Here is a 21,574-nt window from a genome sequence, read left to right on the forward strand (position 1 = left end):
TTGGGAGTTAAGGAGGCTCCATCAGACACTCTGTGTTCCAATCTTTCGGGCAGGATGAAGAGAGAGGGAAAAAGTCTAGACTCTCTGTGGTTCTACTTTCCAGCTAAGAGATCTGGTAAAATGTGAAGAGCCCGAGACAATGGCAGCAGAGAGGTGGGGCGGTGCCCCCGACCCAGCACATTCCCCCTCAGAAAGCCAGATCATGGCAGTGGCCAGCCCTTTCCACGGTGCTGCCACATGTAACCAGTATAAGGCAGGAGTAGAGACTCCTGTGGACTTCTCAGAAAGCTGGACTTCCAGGGGTGCTGGTGGGGCCAGATGTTTCTCCTTCCTCCAGCTGCTGCAGAACTCGACCTTGCTTCCAACCCAGGCCCCTCTCAGTTAGCGGGTGTGATTCCCCAAGACGCTGTGTTTTCACAGGCAGGGAGCCACAGGCTGCCCCTGCCTTTAAATTAGTCTTGCACCCTCTCCATGAGAGCCACAGAAAGTGAAGTTCACAAAACGAGGATGCTCCGTGTAGCGGGTTGAACTGTATCCCCCAAAAGTCATGTCGACCCAGGACCTGTCGATGCAACCTTATTTGGAAATAGGGTCTTTGCAGATGTAACCAAGTTAAGATGAAGTCCTTATGGTGGGCCCTAATCCAATAGGACTCGTATCTTAATTAAAAAGGGGAAAATTTGGAAACAGACACATACGGAGACAAGGTCATATGATGACAGAGATGGAGATTGGAGTGATGCGTCCAAGCGTCTAAAAGCCACAGAACATCAAGGAATGCCACCAGCCACCAGAAGCTAGGAGAGACCAGCAACGATTTTTCCCTGGGAGCCTCTTTGGAGGGAGCGCGGCCCTGCCAACACCTTGATTTCGGACTAGTGGACGCCAGAACCTGCAAGAAAATCCATTTTTGCCATTTTAAGCCACACAGTTTGTGGTATTTTGTTCTGACAGCCCTAAATAAATGAATACGCTCTGCAAGTGGACGGTGATCCAGAAACTGCTTCCAGTCTGTAGTAAGTACAGGAGTTGAGTGTATAGGCAGGCAGAGTAAATCTGTTGAATCAGAGTGTCTGTTGACTCTAACAATAAAGTAGATGGGCTTGGATTTGGGATCTTTTTCAGTTAATCGTATGATAAATGTTATTGTTTTTACAAAAATACCAATCCATGACAGATTGGAACTACGAGAGACAGAGACAGAGACAGACAGAGACAGAGAGAGAGAGAGAGAGAGGAGAAATTCCTCAGTTCCTGGTGAGGGGCTGCTGCTGTTTCCTAGTTAGCTGATGAACTGGCTTCCCCTTATAGTTTATATTTCATTTGTTTCATTTGTCATTTCAGGGTAACTCTGGGGAGAGGACTTAAAAATCTTTGCCCTCCGGTCACTATTTTACCCAGAAGTTCTAATGCTTATGGTTTTCTTGTATCAAAGTTAAAACATCCTTACGAATTATTCCAATATAGAAGTGATGCAATTTCTAGATTCTGAGGTGACATCAATGATTGTAACATCATTTTTGTATATTCATAACAGAGAGAGAGAGAGAGAGATGGAGAGAGAAATAGGATAGCAAAACCTGAGGGCAACATCCACAATAAAACTAAGTGGTGACAAGATATCCGCATGAACTCCAAAATCTGGACTGGCTGAAACCAAATCACCCCTCCTGCACCTGCTCCAAGATCTGCAGAGCCTTAGCATCTGAGGGAAGGAAGTGAGTGGGCACCTGGCAGACCCAGAATTCCAATACTTATCTGCCTTCAGGCAATTGCAATTATGGAATTCTTTGTGGTTGCCTCCACTACAAAACAAGGTAATAATAAAAATCATCTATAAATCTGTAGCTAACCATTTCAAAACACAAATGGACTGTAATGAGTAAGCTCAAGTGAGACAAAAAAGTGATCAACCGGATGGCTTCATCACGTCTCAACCTGGTACTTGCAGAGGGTTTCATTGAGCAGAGCTTAGTGTTGAGGCTGTGGGTGCAGCTGTGGCTTCCTCACCCCCTCCAGGCAGGCGTGGAGCACCATGGTGAGAGGAGGGGGGCCAGAGTTCACTGTAAAACCAGAAGTGGTACTTAAGAAGCCAGAGGAATTCTGAGCCTCCCCCCACCAACCTTCCTGGCAACCAGAATTGCATTCCTGCATATCTAGCACCAGAATTCCTAAGCAATTTACAAGCATTAGCACTGAAGTTGACAATCGGGGGAGTGGCGGGGGGGGGGGGGGGGCGGCAATAAATAGCTCGTCTTCCCTGCTAGGGTTCCTAACCAACTGAGAGATTCCACAAATGTGCCAGCAGATGGGGAAGCAGCCTTGGTGGATAGGGCTTGTTAGGAGAGCCAAATGGGCTTGCTAATTCCTCACAAGTCCCCTAGTCTAGACTTAGAGCGACCCACTGGAGGAAGGTTTTGGGTCTGTAGAACAGGCTCACATCCCCAATATTGCTGCCTGCCACCAAACTGGGCAGGAAGGAAAGGAAAAAGAGGCCAGATCTCCCACAGTGAGAACTTTTGACAAATTAACCACTTGATCTAGAAATGTGGACCTATGGGTGCCACCCACCAACTGGGTATTTTACTGCATCTCCATGGGGCGTCTCCTTCCTCGAGGAGACTGGGGGAGAGAAGAGTTACTGCCCCAACATGCACAGCTAATGTTTCACAAATTTTTGTACCTCGATATGGTGTGGCTGTGTCCCCTCCCAGATCTCATCTTGAACTGTAGCTCCCATAATCCCCATGGGTCGTGGGAGGGACCCAGTGGGAGGTAATTGAATCACGGGGGTGGGTCTTTCCCATGCTGTTCTCACGGTAGTGAATAAGTCTCACGAGATCTGATGGTTTTACAGAGGGCAGTTCCCCTGCACATGCTCTCTTGCCTGCCACCATGTAAGATGTGCCTTTGCTCGTCCTTCACCTTCCACCATGATTGTGAGGCCTCCCCAGCCATGTGGAACTGTGGGTCCATTGAACTCCTCTTTCTTTATAAATTACCCAGTGTTGGGTATTTCTTCATAGTGAAACAGCCAAGTAGAAAGGAGTCCCGGAGAAGCTCCAACCGGCTAGGGCACTGGGAGACCAGGGTAGCACCATGGAAGTTCGTGCGGTTTCCAGGTGGGAGGAGCCTGGCCCCTCCTGTTCCTGTGTGGTAACCTGGGATTCAACCTGTGAGATGGGGGCCTGTTAACAGGAGCCCCTCTGGCTTTGCTGAGAGTCTTTTTCCTTTTTGCCCAATATATCCCATAACCCCTCACCCTTCAAAATGTCTGCATGCCAAATCTTTCCTGGTCATGTGACAAGAACCCAGTTTTTAGCTGAACTGAGGAGAAAGTCCTACAACAGTAGCAGTGTGAAAATGGTCAAATACATACCTCTTAACCCATTGGGCTTAACTAGTAAGTCTATGGTGTACCCACAGCCAAAAGTTTACCCCTTACTCTGTTTGCTCATCCCAAATTATTTCTGGCCATTGTTGCCCGCCATATCTCATCAGAGGTTCTGCAACAAGGTCAAATGGCGTCTATGAGATATTCTAACAATGAGAGGCCAACATAGCACATGTCCCAAACGTAAACCCTCTCCCGTGAAGAATTACCTGCAGAGACAATAAAGTTCAAAATTCTCCTGGTCAGCCTGGGCAACATAGGGAGATCCTGTCTCTACAAAAAAAATAAAAATAAATTAGCCGGTGTTGGGGGGATCAGACTCAACACCAGGTCGTGGGGGTGACGAAGTCCGGCAGAGTCAAAGGAATGAGAAAAGACAGTTTGAGAGAGAAAGTGGGTCCAGGGGGCCATCGCGAGTGTATGGAGGCTGCGAAGACCCCGAGCTCTGGAAGCCCAGATAATTTATTGGTGATCAAACAAAGAAACAGGTGGTGAGAATGTGGGGTTGAAAGGGAGCATTGCTGCATTAAGCACATGACTTACAGCTGTGATGGTTTAGCATATGCTCTGCTACTTGAGATAATGGAGAGCAGGTTCTTTTAACTCAAGATACAATTGATTCTGGGAGAGCAAGGAGCCAGCAAGTCTGGACACATTCCAGAGCCATGAGCCCTGGATTCTATCCAAGCCACGCCCTGGGCTTAGATTATGGTATGTCAGGGTAGCCTTCCACCCTTTAGCACAGAGCTTGGTGTTCCAAAGGCCACAAGGGGTTTTAGACCCTGGACCCCAGACATGTTCCAAGACTTTTACATTATGTCAGACATGGAAGCCCTGCCTCAGCTTCTCTCCCAACACTCAACTTTTCTCCCAACAAGCCGGGCGTTCACCTGTAGTCCCAGCTACTTGGGAGGCTGAGATGGGAGGATCGCTGGAGCCTGGGAGGTCGAAGCAGCAGTGAGCTGTGATCGTGCCAGTGCACTCCGGCCTGGGTGACAGAGCCAGACCCTTTCTCAAAAAAAATAAGATAAAATAAAAATTAAATCTCCCGGCAAGCTGAAGCTCAAAGGCATTAGAGAAAAGCCCTGCCCCCCACCCCAGGCCCCCGCCCCCCAAAGTCTTTTGATCTTGTGAGCTAATGTTGGAAGAAACTGAAGTCCCCAATCACTCTCTCCAACCTCCTCTCTGCTTCCACTCAGCTAGATGCTCTCGATGGCTTGTGGGCCCAGAGGTCTGCAGTCTAGACCGCCATCCACAGGAATGGGTGCTGTTTATTCAGTGCCTCGGCAGTTGGGTTATTTAAATGCCAACTCACTGTCACTTTCCCCTTTAGAGAGTTCATAGGATGCACAGGAATATCTAGCCCCGGCCTTACAGCCACCAAATGTAGAAGACAAGCCAGTGTCCCATCCCAGTAGAATTATGTTCCCAGAACTCAGTCCCACGTCATCCCAAACCCTATCAGAATTGGTGATCTCTAACTGACATCTAAGTTGAGGGAGGTGCAGAAAGTCTGGGTAATTTTCAGAGCTGTGGTACCTGAGCTATTGCTGCTTTAGGATGTTTAGAAATTTGCAAAGGCAACAGCCACAGTTACTGAGGGGTCATTTGCAGTGCCTTTCTTTCAAAATGTTCAGTTTCTATTGGAATCTTCTTCGCTTTCCATTCCTCTCTCAGGGCCCTATGCCGAGGCAATCCTGGCCGGAAAGCTGCCTGCCAAAGGTGCCCCAAGGTCTCCCTGAGCAGGCACTCTCAGGGCGCTCCGTCATTCCCTGCCTGCCGGCCGCAGCCACTCTAGACTGCCAACCCCACGTCCACCACCACTGCCCTTTCCAGGTGTACCAGTGCACAGGTCAATGCCACCTGGGCCTCTGGGCCAGCTGTCTCCCACAGTGTCCTTGGGTTTCTGCTGTTGGCCGGCTCAGTTCAGGAAGTCTCGGCAACTCCGGAACAGTCCCGCATGCTTCCCACTTGCAAGGCAAGATCCCTCGTAGGGCACCTCCCAAAGCCTGTTCCCTGGGTGCTGAGAACAATAGGGTTTCCATGGCCTGAGCCTCCATTATAAGCAGAAGAGCTCTGTTTTAGCAACTGTAGCTGAGATGAGACAGGTGCCTGAGAGGAGGAAGGGGGAAGAGCAAGGTGGAGGGGCTGGAAACGTGCCACCGTGCGGTGTTGGGAGCCCCTTTGGGGGTGGAGGCAGAGGCAGAAGCTACTGGAGTGATTCGAGGGGGAGAGTGTGTGATTCTAAGCTCAGACAGGGCTGTTTGGGGGTCCTGTTTCCTGTTTTGTCGTTTCCAGTAAGAAGCCGAGCTGGCCCTCCAAGGACTGGAAGCTTCCGAGGCATGGCAGTGGCATTGGCCTGTGCACTGGTATACCTGGAAAGGGCAGTGGTGGCAGATGTGGGGTTGGCAGCCTAGAGTGGCTGTGGCTGGCAGGCAGGGGACGATGGAGCGCCCTGACTGGGCTGGGCAGCGGTGACCTCGGTCCTGCTCTACTGAGAGGGCGACCGTGGTGCAGGCTGGACGTTGGGCTGCACCCCAGTTAGGAGTCATTGGGATGTGGCTACACTCGCCTGGGGTGACGATGGGGTTAGGTGGAAGGTTAGGTCAGCTGAGTAGTAGCATTCTCGGGTTCTCTGACTCTGATTCCCCACCTCACTCCATGAAGATGACTCACTCACTTTGATGACTGTGGTTTTGCAGATTAAATGTGGAGGCCTTGAGAGCCCGAAGAATGTCCCCTCTGAGTTATTACAGAGAAGCACAGAATCCCAGTGCAGTTTGTGTGTGTGCGTGTGTGCGTGTGTGCGTGCGTGCGTGCGTGCGTGTCTGGTGGGGGGGCGGGGGAGCGGTGTCTCAAAGGCCACCAATCTCAAGCCCCGTTGCCCACTTTATGTGTCTCTCTAGCAAGGCGTGGGGCACGGGTTTCCACCCAAGCCAACCCTCTGCATTTCTGGCCTCTGGAGTCAGCCTGAGGTCCATTCACACACTGGTAATTGCACAGCGGGGGCTGCCTTTTCAGCAGATCTGACTGAAGTAACATTGCCCAGACCTATGCCATCTCTAGGGTTGGCACATAAGACATAAGTGGTCGGGATTTGGGTTCCACTGGGAACCTGAGGAACTGAGTGACCTGGGGAAGTCACTCCCCTCAGTGGGTGAGTCCCAGCACGGCTGGCTGGCCAGCGCCTTCCTGGCCTCTCCTGGGACTTCCCGAGTCCCGCCTTCGCCGCTATTTAAGGCAAGTTGCAGACCTTGGCGACTCCTCGAAGGACACTCCCTTTCTAAGAGCTGCCAGCAAATCCTTCTGAGGGCTGCTCCCCGTGGTCCAGACAGGCTGGAAAGCCACCGTCTGAGCTCCAGGAAGCCATTGGGCCCCGCCACTGTTCACCCGAGGATGGGCTATTCTCACTGATAGCAGACGGTTCTCAATGGAAGAGTCTCCCAGACGGCGCTGCTCTCCGGATTTCTGCCCCTCCCAGGCCACCCCAGGCCTCCTCTCCAGGAGTGCTCAGGGGAGTGAGAAAAGCCAGGTATGCCATGCTCTATGCCAGGATGCGCTCGGTGCCATGGGCTGTGGTAAAAAATAAACGCCAGAAGCCACTTCAACAGCAAAGTACTCAAAGTCTGATGAAATTATGATTTATTTTAGTTAGATTTTATTTTTGTTTATGTGTGTTATTACTTTCTGTTATTAACATTAGTCTACAATTAGTTAAATTAGAGCGCATTCATACTGTGGAATGCAGCAGCTACAAAGAATGAAGTAAGCCAGTAAGTGCTGACTGAAAACCGCTCCCAGGCATTTCGTTAAGTGACAAATTAAATCACTACAATAAGGGTGGGAAGTTTGTAGACTATGATCCCATTGAATGTTTGCAGTGGGTGAGTGGGGTGTTTGTGCACACGCACGTGTGTGTATGTGTGTGTGCGTGCGTGTGTGGGAACCCGTGTGAGTGTGTGAGTGCGTGTTTGCGTGCACGGCACCAAGCAGGGAAGAAAATGTCCCTGGCAGCTAAGAATGGTTCCCTCTGGAGAGTGGGGAAAGACGGAAGAAGCAGGAATCTTCACTCTGACTTTCACGTCTTACTTTTCAAGTGTTTGCACGACGTGTGACTTTTACCTTCCTTTTTGTGTCTTTCAGTGTTTTCAAGGTTAAGGGCCCAAAGGAAACAGAGCACACCCCACGTCTCTACAGTGCTGTCATGGGAGAAAAGAGTGGACATGATTTGATGTGGCAAAGCTACAGGCAAGGGCACGAGTCCAAGGAAGACAGACATGAACCCAGAAAGCAGGTTCTCGCCTACCCGCAGGGAGAGCCGGCCAGGGGCCATGGAGGGACTGCGGGAGGCTGGGCTGGGTCGCAGGAGGGGGCTGGGCTCTCTCTGGAGGGAACCCCTGTCTGGAGGGAGGCCGGTCACCCTGCCCTCTGCCCGTCCTTCCAGCCTGGGCTCCTGTGACCATAGCGAGAGGAGATGCCAGAGGGGAAGCCCGAGCTGGGCTGGGCTCCGTCCGGACAGGGGACCTGGGGCAGAAGCCAGGGGCGGGGGCAGGAGCAGGAGGTGGGTCATCCAGGGAAGAAGGCTTCCTGACCCTGTGCTCTAAGGCGAGGAGTGGGCACGTGGCCCTCTGGGGACCTGTCCGGCTCAAAGACTCCAGGTGCCCTTCAGGTGAGTAAAACAACCGAGTAATCCTCAGTGCAACGCAAAAGCGGCTGGAAAGCTGGAATCACAGTCACCACCTATGCTGAGCAAAATCACGATTAAAATGGGTTTTTGGCTTTCGCTGAACCCACTTTGCGCCTCAGTGGTCCCAGTAGAAATGGCTCCTGTAGTTGACAGCTCCACTGGCACTGGACACTCCTTGATTCTTACTTTGCGGAATCTCGAGAATCTTTTAAGATTGCTGGGATGGAGGGACGCACGGGGAGAAATGGCAGGCGAAACACCAGGTCCTGCCAAGGGAAGGAGGAAACAAACGCCTCCCCGGTGGATTCCAGGGAAACAGACCAGCCAAGGGTGTGGTTCCACACCGGGTGCTTGAGCCCCTGTTGTCCTGAGACCATTCCTTCCCTGACTCTCTCCTAACTCTGTCCCCGTCGCTCCCACTCGGCGACCTGGCTCGCCCTTTGCCCTCTGCTCTTCTCACTCTATGCCTGACCCCACACTAACTGTAGAAAATGCAGAAATGAAAAACAGACATTCATTCAACAAACATTTATTCTTTTATATTATTTATTTATTTATTTATTTATTGAGAGATGGGGTCTGGCTCTGTCGCCCAGGCTGTAGTGCAGTGGTACGACCATAGCTCACTGCAGCCTCCACCTCCTGGGCTCAAATGATCCTCCTGCCTCAGCCTCCTCAGTAGCTGGGACCACAGGCGCATGCCACCATGCCCGGCTAACTTAAAACCATTTTTTTTTTTTGGTAGAGATGGGGTCTCACTCTGTTGTGCAGGCTGCTCTCGAGCTCATGGCCTCAAACAATCCTTCTGCCTCAGCCTCCCAAAGTGCTGGGATTACAACCATCAGCCACCTTCAGGCCAGCCAACAAACATTTATTGACACTCCTAATCTGTGCCAGCCGTGGTTTGAGAGGCCGCATTAACACACTGTGCCTGCCGTCATGGAGCTCATAGGCTGTTGCAGTAGACAGAGAAGTGAACAAAGAATTACAGGGCTCAGAGATAAATCACCCAATCGACTGGGGATGCCAGAGAGGCACCAGATCCGAGGTGGGTTGGGCCCCTTCCGCTCTAGTGTCCTGTGCTCTAGCGTCCTGCTCACAGTCGGCTGCTGGAACCCTGGGAGTTTGGAGGTGGTAGTCAGGGAAGGACAAAGTGGCTGATGCACAAAGCCAGGAGTGTCCACACCCTACAGCAACTCCCTACAGCCCGGTGACTGTGTCTAAACCTATTTAGTACCTCGAGCTCAGCCCCCTGCCCCCGCCCCAGAAAAGTCTTGAAAGCATAGAACAGCGCTGACAGAAAGATTGTCTTTAGCATCTGGGAAAAGCAACTTCGTGTTTAGAATTTGCTCATCTGGGTTCATTTTGATAATAATTCAACAGGTGAACTGATGTGGCATCCCATAAGCAGTTCTTCATTTTCAGTGAACAGAGGGCAGAATTCGAAAAGCTGGTGGAGCGAAACCCAGGGCTAAGCCTGGAAAAGAGGGTTGGAGGGCTGCGAGAGCTGGCTGCACTCCCATTCCTGGAAAGGACTTCAGGGTTTCTCATGACTTGGAGAATTGCTGGAAAAACAAAACAAAACAAAACCTAAACCCTGTAACCCAGTTCTACAAGGCAGCCTGTAGGATGAACCGATTGCAGAAAAACCACACCTTAAGCTCTGAGTTTGTTATCTTGGGCTTCGGCGACCTGGCGGAACTGCAAATCTTCTTTTTTGGACTGTTTCTAATCATGCATCTTGTCACCCTGGCGGGGCACACAACTATTGTGCTCCTCACCCTCATTGACTCCTGCCTGCAGACCCCCATGTATTTCTTCCTCCAAAACCTGTCCACCGTTGAGATTTGCTATACATTGGTTATTGCCCCCAACATGCTGGCCAATTTCGTGTCCAGGAACCAGCGGATGCCCTTTCTGGGCTGTGCCCTGCAAATGCACTTCTTCGTTGCCCTGGGTGGGGCGGAGTGCTTCCTCCTGGCCCTGACAGCCTACGACCGCTTTGTGGCCATCTGCAAGCCCCTTCACTACACACTCCTCATCACCAGGACCCTCTGCCTGCAGATGCTGATTCTGGCGTGCATTGGCGGCTTTGCGCTCTCCCTCACATTGACCACGCTGATATTCCTCCTGCCCTTTTGTCAGTCCCACGAGATCAATCATTTCTTCTGTGACATCCCTGCCGTGCTCTTCCTGGCCTGCTCGAACACTCGAGCCAATGAGATTGCTGTCTTCCTCGTCTGCACGCTCATCCTCTTGATCCCCTTCCTGCTGATCCTGCTCTCCTACGGATTCATTATCGCGGCTGTCCTCAGAATCCGCTCGGCCGCGGGCAGGAGCAAGGCCTTCTCCACCTGCGCGGGGCACCTGCTGGTCTCGCTTCTTCACTATGGCTGTGCAGTCTTCATCTACATTCGCCCCAAGTCCTGCTACGCCCCCGACCAGGACAAAATTGTGTCCTTAATCTACACCAATGTCACCCCCATGCTCTACCCTATGATCTACAGTCTGAGGAACAAGGAAGTCAAGGGTGCCCTCAGGAGACTTCTGCACAGTCACAGTCCATGAAGCAGTAGCCCCATGCGAGTTGAAGGGGAAGGCAGAGCCCTCTGAGAACAGCCTGGCTCCCTTTCCAGAACCCAGCTGTCTCCCGATGCACCTGGTGGCCCCACCCCTCCCTTTGAGGGCTTCTCCGTGGTTCTGAGTGCACCTGGGACTCACTGCCCCCTTTGCTGTGGCCGGACAGATGGAAGGGATGCGAAGGTTTGCTGAGACGCAGCAGGTCTGGGGCGGACAGTTCCATCCAGCACCCACAGCAATGGCAGAGACGTGGACACTGAGAGGCAGAAGGGCCTCAGATGGCCCAAATGAAACATTAAGCCAGCTGCTTCTGTGACCAAACAACCAGCAGGGCTAGAAACACAAGGAGTTCCCAGATCCAGACTAGGGAAGGCTTGGATGGAAAGGCAGAGCCAGCCTGGAAACAGAATCCCTGCATCACCAGAAAACAACGTCATGATCGCTTGAGACACGAGAGTGTAATCCGAGGCAGCAGCTCCAAGGGCGTGTCAGGCTTGGCCCCACTTCTGCTCCCAGTGCAGCTGACCCCTCCTCATCCTACCAATGTCAGTGAAAGGGCCACTTGTTCCCAGAAGCCCCATGGGTGGTCTGTCTCCCCGGCTGAGCTGGAGACTCCTCGAAGGGGAGAACCAGTTTCGAGGTCTCTGCCGCCCCAGCCCCTGGCACATAATAGATGCGCCATAAGCGGTAACGGAACTGAACCGTGAGCCCCCCGAGTTTTGGCACAGGAATGGCTTCAGATCCCAGTTGCTAATGAAACAGAAACTTTTCATATCCTGCTGGGCTGAGGCCTCTGTGACTCGGGGACAAAGGTCAGGTGTAATGATCTCAAGAATGTGTTTGCTGGCCCCACTCTCACTCCACAGGCTGGCCAAGTGGTTGGATCTCTGAGTTTCCCTCGACCATAACACTTAGCAGGGAAGACACACTTCTTTGTTTCTTTTAGAGACAGGATCTTACTCTGTAGCCCAGGCTGGAGGGCAGTGATGTGATCACAGCTCACTGCAGCCTCAACCTCCCAGGCTCAAATGATCCTACCGCCTCAGCCTCCAGAGCAGCTGGTACTACAGGTGTGTGCAACCGCTCCTGGCTAATATTAATATTAATGTTTTTTTTTCTTTTGAAGAGACGGCGGGGGCGGGGGGGGGGGAATCTCGCTATGTTGCCCAGGCTGGTGTCCAACTCCTGGACTCAAGTGATCCTCCCACTTTGACCTCCCAAAGTGCTGGGATGACAGGCGTGAACCACCACACCCGGCCAGGAAATATTTCTTGAAAGAAAGAATGAGAGAGTACCTCTTGTCTCCCCAGTACAGGGCTTGGCACTGGGGATACAGAAAAGCTCCAGACAAGCTTCCTGCCTTTATGGAGCTCACAAAGTAGGCTGGGCTATTAGGCACTAAGACAAATCACTGTCATACAATGGGTACTCGCCATTCCTGCACAGGAAAGGGTCACTCACCCCTACCACCAAACCTAGGAACGGCCACATGCTGCTCAAAGGGTCAACACAGCTGCCTTTCACTGTCCTCAAGTGATGGCGGGTGGGCGCTCAGAGAAGACCAAAGGCTCAAGGCCAGGGGACTAGGCCAGCCGGGGCTTCTCAACAGACCCCCATCCTGAGTCCCACACAAGAGCCCGCAATGACCCCCACAGGGCGAAACAAGCCCCTCTCACCAGCCCTGGTAGGTATGGCTGGGCCCTCCCCCTGGTCCATATGAGGCCAGCCTACACCATCCCCACTTAGACCGCCCCACTCAGGCCAAATTCCTGGGAAAGGGGCTGGGAATCTGCGTAGAGCGGGGGAGATTGTTCTCATCATATAGGTGAGAGATGATGCCGACCTGGCCTGGGGAGGGTGGAGACGACACATTGAAGGAAACTGATTAGACGGAAGGTGAGATGACAGAGTACGGGGCCATGGAAACACGCGTCGCCAAGACAGAGAACGAAGCAGAGGGAAGCCATTCCGGGAGTCGGGGGACAGGCAGTGAGGTCGGCTGGGGACAGGTTGGGTTGGAAGTACCTACAGGCCATCCAAGCGCACATGACTGTACTGGTTTGAAACTCTGGAATTCAAGCAAAGAGACCCCTGCTTAACTTTAATTCGACGGCCCTCTTTGAATATAGACATCCTGGCCCTGTCACCTCTGAAGCTTCGCCATTCCAGATGATGCCAAATGTGATTTCAAATACATTTCATCCATTCCGAGCAAGTCTTCTCTGATTCGGAAACACACAGGCGATCACTGCCAGCGTGTGTGGACCAGGACCAGCCCTCTGGAGAGGAGGGGCTCTTACGGGCCTTGGTACGTTTTGTGTTTAAGCACACATGTGTTCTTCATGAGTGCCCCCAAGGTGCAGAAGAAAAAAGAAAAATCTCATTGTGTGGTAGTGACAAAATGCTGATGAAGCAAACTATCAACAGCCCTCTGGAGGAATAACTTTCAAGGTAGGATGAACTGCGTGTATGGAATTTGGAAACAATGGTTTTTTGGAAGTGGCTGAAAGCCACAGAGACAACCGGGAGAGCCGGGTGACATCGGCCCCGTGGTGTCTAGCGTGGGCCCCAAGGCTTGGTGACTTCAGGGACTTCATCACGGCACCGTCCGCCTCATTGCGTCAAGAAAAGGTGCCAATTAGAACAAGTTTCAGAGGAAAAACACAGCCTCCAGTGAATCGAACAGGCTAATTTAAACTTTGGCAAACTGGCTCACTCCGGAGCTCATTAGAAATTTTCCTCAACAGCAAGTAATGAATAACTTTCTTAATCACTTTCTGCTTATAAATGTAATACATGTTCAGTTCACTGTAAAAGAAGAGGAAATGTGGGCAAGTTTGGAAGAGAAAATAAAAAACCAACCATTATCTCGCCGCCAAGGATAACGACAATGAAAATGTGGTGTATTTCTGGATAAATGAGCTGATTCTTGTCTAGTGCCTACGACAGTGGTTTGGGACGTGGTAACCACCCAACAAATGTTACTGGTTATCATTATTCTCATTGCTAGTAGGCTTAGAATAGTCTTTTCTGATGCTATCCCTCCCCCAGCCCCCCACCCCCGACAGACCCCGGTGCGTGATGTTCCCCTCCCTGTGTCCGTGTGTTCTCATTGTTCAACTCCCACTTATGAGTGAGAACATGCGGTGTTTGGTTTTCTGTTCCTGTGTTAGTTTGCCGAGAATGATGGTTTCCAGCTTCATCCACGTCTCTGCAAACGACACGAACTCATTCTTTTCCATGGCTGCATATATTCCATGGTGTATATGTGCCACATTTTTAAAATCCGGTCTAACATTGATGGGCATTTGGGTTGGTTCCGAGTCTTTGCTATTGTGAACAGTGCTGCAATAAACATACGTGTGCATGTGTTTTTATAGTAGAGTGATTCATAATCCTTTGGGTATATACCCAGTAATGGGATTGCTGGGTCAACGAGTTGATGGGTGCAGCAAACCAGCATGGCACATGTATACCTAGGTAACAAACCTGCACATTGCGCACATGTACCCCAGAACTTAAGGTATAATAATGGAAAAACGAAACGAAGGAAGGAAGGAAGGAAGGAAGGAAGGAAGGAAGGAAGGAAGGAAGGAAGGAGGGAGGGAGGGAGGGAGGGAGGGAGGGAGGGAGGGAGGGAGGGAGGAAGGAAGGAAGGAAGAAAGGAAGGAAGGGAAAGAAAGAAAGAGAAAGGAAGGAAGAAAGAAAGTCTTTTCCATTCCAACAATCAAATAAAGTTCATTTAAATTTTCTTCCAATGTTTTCACTTTTATTGTGTCTCTATTAGGTCAATACATTCTAAACAGTTCAGATACTATAGCAATATTTCTCTATATAGCATTCCCCCTCCCCCGTGCTTCTACTGAGATACGTATCGGCAGCCTGAGAAGTCGGTGTTCCTTTGTCCACACCCATCGTTGTGCATCCGTTTCATTTCATTCGCTCCACAGTCAGCCGCACCTCAGAGTTGTCCTTCAAAGGGTGACAGACTAAGACATTTATCCGGTGACTCTTGGCCGCATCGGTGGGGGGCTGTGTCCAAGGGTACAAATTCCCCCGAGCTTCCAGGCTCACCCTGTGCAGGGCACAGGAAAAAAAGGAGATGTGTCGGGAGCTGCAGGAGGGGCGCTGGCACAGGGCACAGAGGTGCCCATCCCAGCAGCTGAGAGTCAGAAGGCACGTGCAGGGGGCCCAGAGGCTCAGCAGGATCTGAAATGTGAGAAGATGTCTACAAACACAGAGGTGCAGGAGGAGGCCGGAGATGACAGTCACTGGAGGGGCTCTGAGACGTGCATAGAAAACAGGACAGAGCTTGGTAGCAGCACTCATTTGTCGCCCTGCCACACACAGCCTGTGTTTTCTCCTTGACGGCCCCATCTCAGTAGGACCCAATAATGCCAACGCCTGGAGATCCCCCTGGACAACCGTCTTTGTCCTCCACATCTGGTCCTCCCCTACACCTGGGGCTTGGACCTGCCAAGGAGCTCTTTCCAGCTTTCTAGACACCTGTGGAATCCCTTCACCCACCCTTCTCCACCAGTGTGGCTGCTCTCCAGCCCACTCTCGTCCTGCTCTCCCGCCAAGTGCCTTAGCTCCAGGGGGACGAGGCTTTCCCTGGGCTGCTGCCTTCCCTGCTCCCTTCCCAGTCCCCAGAAGGGTGCCGGCTGCAGAGGCCTCCAGAGCAGAGCCTTGCTCACCGCATCAGCTCCAGCTGGAGGAGCTGGTTCCCCCTACCTCCTGTACCCCAACCCCTTCTTAAAGCAGCAGAGGCGGAAGCCGGAGCCTGCTTTGGAAAATGGCATGCTTTTATTGCTGTGTCTGCATTGGCTTTTTAGCGCTCTAAGAATGTCCCCGCAGTCTGGGCTGTCCTCTGCCAGCCCCAGCCCTCCAGCCTCTGTTCCCGTGTCGGGGAAGCCTTTCTCAGGGTCACTCAGCTGTCTCAGGACTGGATGTGGCACAGACATACGTAGGTAAAAGCTGCTACACGGAAGACTGGAGGTGCGGGAAGTGCATTGGCTTTAAGCCTAGAGGTGGGAGCCGTGTCCGGGGTCCTTTCCTGCGGGTGTGCCTGTTACCAAAATACCAAGGGTTTGGTCTAGGTCCTGCTGCTGGCCGCACAGAAAGCCAATGACTGAGACGAAGAGAATTACCAGGGAAGACAGCTTTAATTGGGTGCTGCAGCCGGGGAGATGGGAGTTAAGTCTCAAATCCAACTCCCTGACTAAAACTAGGGGTTTATATAGCAGGGAAGAAATGCACCAATGTGTAGGAAAACAGGAACTCGGGAGGGCCCAGAAAGCAATCCTGATGAATGAGGGGGTCCAGCATCTCATTGCCTGGATGTGGTGATCTGGTGAGTTTCGGTTCTTTGATACTTTGAGAGGCCCCAAGGTCATCTCCTGAGGAAGGAATTCAGATAAAACAACTGTAAGGTTCAAGCTTGAAGACCAGAAGGGTCAGTTTCTATGTTTATCAAAAAGAACAGCCTATGGGACGATTGGATCCGTTTCATGCCCAGCCCAGGGTGCAGGATGTGGGAAGCCTGAGTTGGCCTGGTGAGCAGCCCAGACACCCGGGATGGAGTAGTGCAGCCTCTACTCCCACAGACTTGTGAACAGGGTGTGGAGACAGACACCCAGCTCCTAGGACCATGCCACCCCCACCCCTGCCTACCTCTCGCAGCACCTTTCCTGTGGATCTGACGCCCTTCCAGACACACAAGTAGGCCAGCACCCGGCAGGCCAGCAGACCACAGGGTCACCTCCCAGCTGAGGGCCTCCCGCACCTCCGACGCTGCCAGGGGAGCAAGGGAAGGAGGGAGAGAGGCAGATCCCATGAGGTCTGTGCTGGGAGACAAGGGAACTATGGGGTCCCCCCAAGGAGTCCTGGCTCCCTTCCCTCCCCCAGCTCTGGTCCCGCTGGTGCCTCCCATCCACGTGGGCTGGACCTGGGGCCAGGGAGCCCCTGGGTGACGGGAGGCCACCCCCGAACCACCCGACCTGCAGCTCCAGCTCCCACACCAGGCTGGGCGACCAGGACAGGGACCGAAGCTGCTGAACCCAGTTAGAGGCCTGGCCCCGCGGTCTGTCCTGGGCACTCCCCCAAGGACAAGCAGGGCAGGCAGAGTCTGGGACGATGGCCGCACAGCCCTGGCCCCGTGTTCCCAGGCCCGCCTTGCTCCTCGGTGTGAGGGAGACTGGGGGATGGGACAGGCTGAGCCCCGCCGTGCCCGACTCCCTGCAGGGCTCCCGGGACAGGGCCCGGCGGACAGTCGGCTGCTCAGGGGTGAGGGGTCCAGGCTGGCATCGTGGCCACCTTCCGGCCCGGGCTCTCTTGGGGCGGGGCAGCGTTGGCGAGAACCAGTCACGCGCTCCAGGGCTCGCCCAGGGTCTCTCAGGGCCGGAAGTAGGGACCCTGTGCGCAGGCGCCCTGAGGATCCCGGGCTGCCCCTCGCACGCCAGGGGGCGGAACTTCCTGCAGCCTCACTGCCTCCGCGTCCTCGTGGGCCCTGACTTTCTCTCTGAGCGCGCCACAGAGGTCCAGGAGCCATGCAGGCCGCAGGCCAGGGCACAGGGGGCGCGGCGGGCGATGCTGATGGCCCAGGGGGCCCTGGCGTTCCTGGTGGCCCAGGGGGCTATGCTGGCGGCCCAGGCGAGGCGGGCGCTGTGGGCGACGGAGGTCCCCAGGGTGCAGGGGCAGCAAGGGCCTCAGGGCCGGGAGGAGGCGCCCCACGGGTGCCGCGTGGCAGTGCTGCTTCTGCACAGAATGGAAGCTGCCAGTGCGGGGCCAGGGGGGCGGAAAGACGCCTGGTTCAGTTGTATCCTGTTGGGGGCAACGGGGTCAAGAGGTGGGGGGGCAGGGCCAGCAGGTGGGGGAGGGCAGGGTCAGGTGCAGGAGGTGGCGTTTGGGAGATGGGGGTAAGGGGCCGGGTGGGGGGGAGTGGGGGCTGCGAGTTGGAGGTGGGGGGGTGTGGCTCAGAGGAAGGGAGCAGGTAGGGGATGGGAGGTGGAGCGTGTGCACGGTGGGTGCTGGGCGATGGGGTGACGGGCACAGCGCCAGGAGGTAGGGGGTCTTGGGTGTGAGAAGGGATCAGGAGTTGGGGGGAAGCATGCAAGGTGGGAGCTGGTGGCTGGGGTGTGGGCTGGATGGGGCTGGGGGTGGTCAAGCGATGGGGGGACGGCTGATGTGGCAGGGGTCATGGTGGGGAGGGCCTTGGAAAGGCACGCAGGAGTCAGCTTGGGGTGCCACAGAGGAAAGTGGGGAATCAAGACAGCTGGGTGGGGTTGCTTCAGGACCTGGGCCAGTGCGTGGGGAGACAGCCTGTGGGGATGAGATGGGCACCGGCCAAGTCCTAGGCATAGTCCAAGCTCCTTAACCGGGTCCCCACTGGGAACATCACGATCCCTTTCTCATCGCCCATGGAAGCGGAGCTGGTCCGCAGGATCCTGTCCCCGGATGCCACACCGCTCCCCCGACCAGGGGCGGTTCTGAAGGACTTCACCGTGTCCGGCAACCTACTGTTTATGTCGGTTCGGGACCAGGACAGGGAAGGGACTGGGCGGACGATGGTGGTGGGTTGGGGGCTGGGATCCGCCTCCCCGGAGGGGTAGAAGGCTAGAGACCTGGGAACACCCAAGCACAGGGTCTCAGAACAGAGACCTGGTACACCAGGCCCGCCGCCACCCGAGGGAGCCTGGGGAGATGGGTGCAGAGGTGTCGCCTTTAACCTGATGTTCTTCGCCCCTCACATTTAGCCGACTGACTGCTGCAGACCACCGCCAACTCCAGCTCTCCATCAGCTCCTGTCTCCAGCAGCTTTCCCTGTTGATGTGGATCGTGCAGTGCTTTCTGCCTGTGTTTTTGGCTCTGCTTCACTCAGGACAGAGGCGCTAAGCCCAGCCTGGTGCCCCTTCCTAGGTCGTGCCTCCTCCCCTAGGGGATGGTCCCTGCACGAGTGGCCACTTCATTGTGGGGGCCTGATTGTTTGTCGCTGGAGGAGGCCGGCTTACATGTTTGTTTCTGTAGGAAATAAAAGTGAGCTACAATTCCGTGTCTGAGTCTCTTCTCGGCGAGCGATGCCCTTTAATTGGGACTTGCGTGCCCTTGTCCTCGGGTTGCAGGGGAGGCTCTGGGATTCAGAGATTGAAGTAGCACAAGGTAATGGAAGACAATTTGGGAAATGGGGGAAAATGAAAAGCCACTGGGTCCCGCCGTTCAGCTTTAACTACTGTGGACGTTTTAGAATACTTTCCTCAATATGCTTGCATTTATATGTTAAATATATGACAGTAGCACATATAATGTTTTTCCAGCTCAGCATTAAATTTGTTCCCAAATTGTTTTCATTGAACATATATGAGCTTTTGTGCTTTCTAAAAATGCTTCAAAAACATGTGCTTGCACAGATGCATAAAACCAGCATTATCATTTCACCGTTAAACATGTGATATGGGCCGGGCATGGTGGCCCGCACCTGTATTCCCAGTGTTCTGGGAGGCTCAGGTGGGAGGATGGCTTGAGACCTGCAATTGGAGGCCACCCTGGGCAATGTAGCGAGATTCTGTCTCTATAAGAATCATTTAAAAATTAGGGGTGGAGGGCGTGGTGGCAGGCACCTGTAGTCCCAGTAACTCAGGAGGCTGACATGGGAGGGTGGCTTGAGTCCAGGATCTCGAGGCTGCAGTGAGCTATGAATGAATGCACCCCTGAGCTCCAGCCTTGGCGACAGAGGGAGACCCTGTCTCTAAAATAATAATCATAGTAATAATGTGAACAACGTAAAATGTTTGTAAACACGGAATGTTAACAAAACGCAGATTCTCTGACCGCTTGCAGAGTCCAATGAACAAGAGCAAGGTCTGCCATTAAGAAACGGACTTTCTGCCATGCTTGGTTTAGGGGAAGACGTGCAGGCTCCTGCCTTTAAGGGCACTGCTTCCCTTTGGGGGCAGAAAGCAGGGCCTTTTAATGGGGGACTTGGCATGAATGGCACACAGGGGAGGGAGCAGGCAGCTGCAGGGTCTCTGTGACTTGCTGAGTTGCCTTGTCTACCGGGTGGTCACGCTGGCACCATCTTGGGCAGAGCTAGTTTGGAAAGTGGCTGTTGTTTGTCAAAGCAAAAGAGACATATTCTTGAGCTGTCTTCTGGGATGCTCTTAAGTTGCTTGGAAACAAGATCCCTTTGAGTCTTGCTTTCAGGATTTATTCAGTGGGACCAGAGCATATTTTAATGTAAGATTAAAGTATTAGTTGACAATCTCCAGTGCTTGGCAAGGCTGTAGTTGGAAACGAGGACTCATACGCTGTCAGTAGGAGTGGTAGTAGCATCTATCTGGACATTTATTTGGCATTTTCTATTAAGGGAAAGATGTGCATACCCTTTCACCCACCTTGAGGAATCCATCTGAGAAACTCCTGGATAGGCAAGTGAGGTCGAATCCACCAGCATCTTAATGACACCATCACGTAAATAGTTTTTAGAATGTAAATGTTCATCAGCTGCAGAAAAATTAAATAAATCACTGCACAACTGCCCCAGGGGAAAAGTGTGAGGAAGCTAGAGAGAGAGCATGGTAGATAGTCGGGTACTAGCATAGAAAGAGGTTAAAACAAGTCACCAGATCTCTGCATATAGGCTATGGCACACTCTTGTTTTGGCAGTGTGCTCCCGCCATGTGAGCATGTAGGGATGTGCACAGTAACTCCCTGGAAAGCCACCTCCACGCTCAAGAGTGCTCATCGCTGGACAATAGCGTTAGGGAAAGAAAACCTTCACCTTTTAAACCTCAGACTTCCATGCTGAAATATTTTCATCAAGCATGTATTACTTTGGAAATACACGTCTTTACTTTGTAAAAGAGGAGTCTGCTCGAATAAGAAACCATCTCTCCTAGTCCTGTTCTTTCAAAACATTGGAAGTGGATTTTGAGTGTGTTGAAATGTCTGTGCCACAGCAGAGGGCATCTGTTGGTTTTGTCACCCAATATCTGTTCCCCTGTACCAGTGTCCATATTTCCCCTAGAACCACTCCCTCCCTTTCCCTTCAGCAGTTTTGATTCTGCTGGAGTTGACTTCACCCCAGATTCCAGGTGGAATGGCTCATCCTTCCTCTCTCACCATGCGATGCCAGCTTTCCGCCACCTCCCGCCAGGAGCAGATGTGGTCTGAGGCCCTCACCAGAAGCAGATGCTGGCACCACCCGTCTTACAGCTGCAGAACTATGAGCCAAATAAAACTCTTTATGAATTTCTCAGCATCAGGTACCCCTCTATAGCAACGCAAACAGACTAAGACAGGGATTGAGTCCTTGCTGATAAGCCCTCAAAAGCTGTGATGGTAGAAAAAGCAGTGAATGAGTCTTCTGTGGATACGAATCCAAATAGGGAGGGGTGAGCCTGCAAGGGAGTCCCAGGAGGAAAGGGAGGAGGAGAACGGGCACAGGGACCAGCTCTTTCCAGATAGGCCTCCCCAACCTGGTCCACAAGTGTGGGTTTCATTCACCCAGAGCATGAGTCTTTAGTTTCGTTGTCCCATGACCCCGTCCCGCCACCTCTGCCCAAACATGGCCCAGGTGCAGCCGGCTACCCTAATCCCACGGCCGGATGGCTGGAGCTGGTAGCTTTTAAACCCAAGTCAGGTGGCCTCAGTCCTCTGCTCTAAGCTGTCCAGTGGGCTTCCCTCACTCACAGTGAAAGCCAGAGCCCTGACGGGAGCCTGCAGACCCGACACGATCGAGCCTTTCCTCTCTGGCCTTCTCACCTCCCACACTTCCCCTTGCTCACGCTGATGCAGCCACACAGGGCCCCTGGCCCTTTCTGGAACACACCAGGCACACTCCTGCCTCACGGCCTTTGCACTAGCTTTCTCCTGTCAGGAAATCTCTTCTTCCAGCATTGCACACAATTGTCACCCTC

At 53.0% G+C, this 21,574-nt stretch overlaps 2 protein-coding genes across 3 annotated transcripts; both read left to right on the forward strand.

Annotated features, from left to right (window-relative positions):
* The first annotated feature begins 9,710 nt into the window (after positions 1-9,710).
* Positions 9,711-10,649, forward strand: LOC104667054 (olfactory receptor 10Q1-like). The gene has a single exon (XM_010369237.1). The coding sequence runs from the start codon at positions 9,711-9,713 to the stop codon at positions 10,647-10,649; it is 939 nt and encodes a 312-aa protein (XP_010367539.1).
* A 6,560-nt stretch (positions 10,650-17,209) lies between these two features.
* On the forward strand, positions 17,210-18,704 carry LOC104667048 (cancer/testis antigen 1-like). Of its 2 annotated transcripts, none has more exons than XM_010369234.1 (3): positions 17,210-17,483; positions 18,057-18,186; positions 18,416-18,704. In XM_010369234.1, the coding sequence occupies exons 1-3, from the start codon at positions 17,210-17,212 to the stop codon at positions 18,552-18,554; spliced, it is 543 nt and encodes a 180-aa protein (XP_010367536.1). In that variant the 3' UTR covers positions 18,555-18,704. The 2 variants fall into 2 exon arrangements, with proteins under 2 accessions (XP_010367536.1, XP_010367535.1); XM_010369233.1 differs by having other exon boundaries at positions 17,210-17,480; positions 18,054-18,186.
* The last annotated feature ends 2,870 nt before the right edge of the window (positions 18,705-21,574 follow it).

The sequence above is a fragment of the Rhinopithecus roxellana genome, chromosome 7 (genome assembly GCF_007565055.1).
Source record: "Rhinopithecus roxellana isolate Shanxi Qingling chromosome 7, ASM756505v1, whole genome shotgun sequence".
In the NCBI taxonomy this organism is placed as follows: Eukaryota; Metazoa; Chordata; class Mammalia; order Primates; family Cercopithecidae; genus Rhinopithecus; species Rhinopithecus roxellana.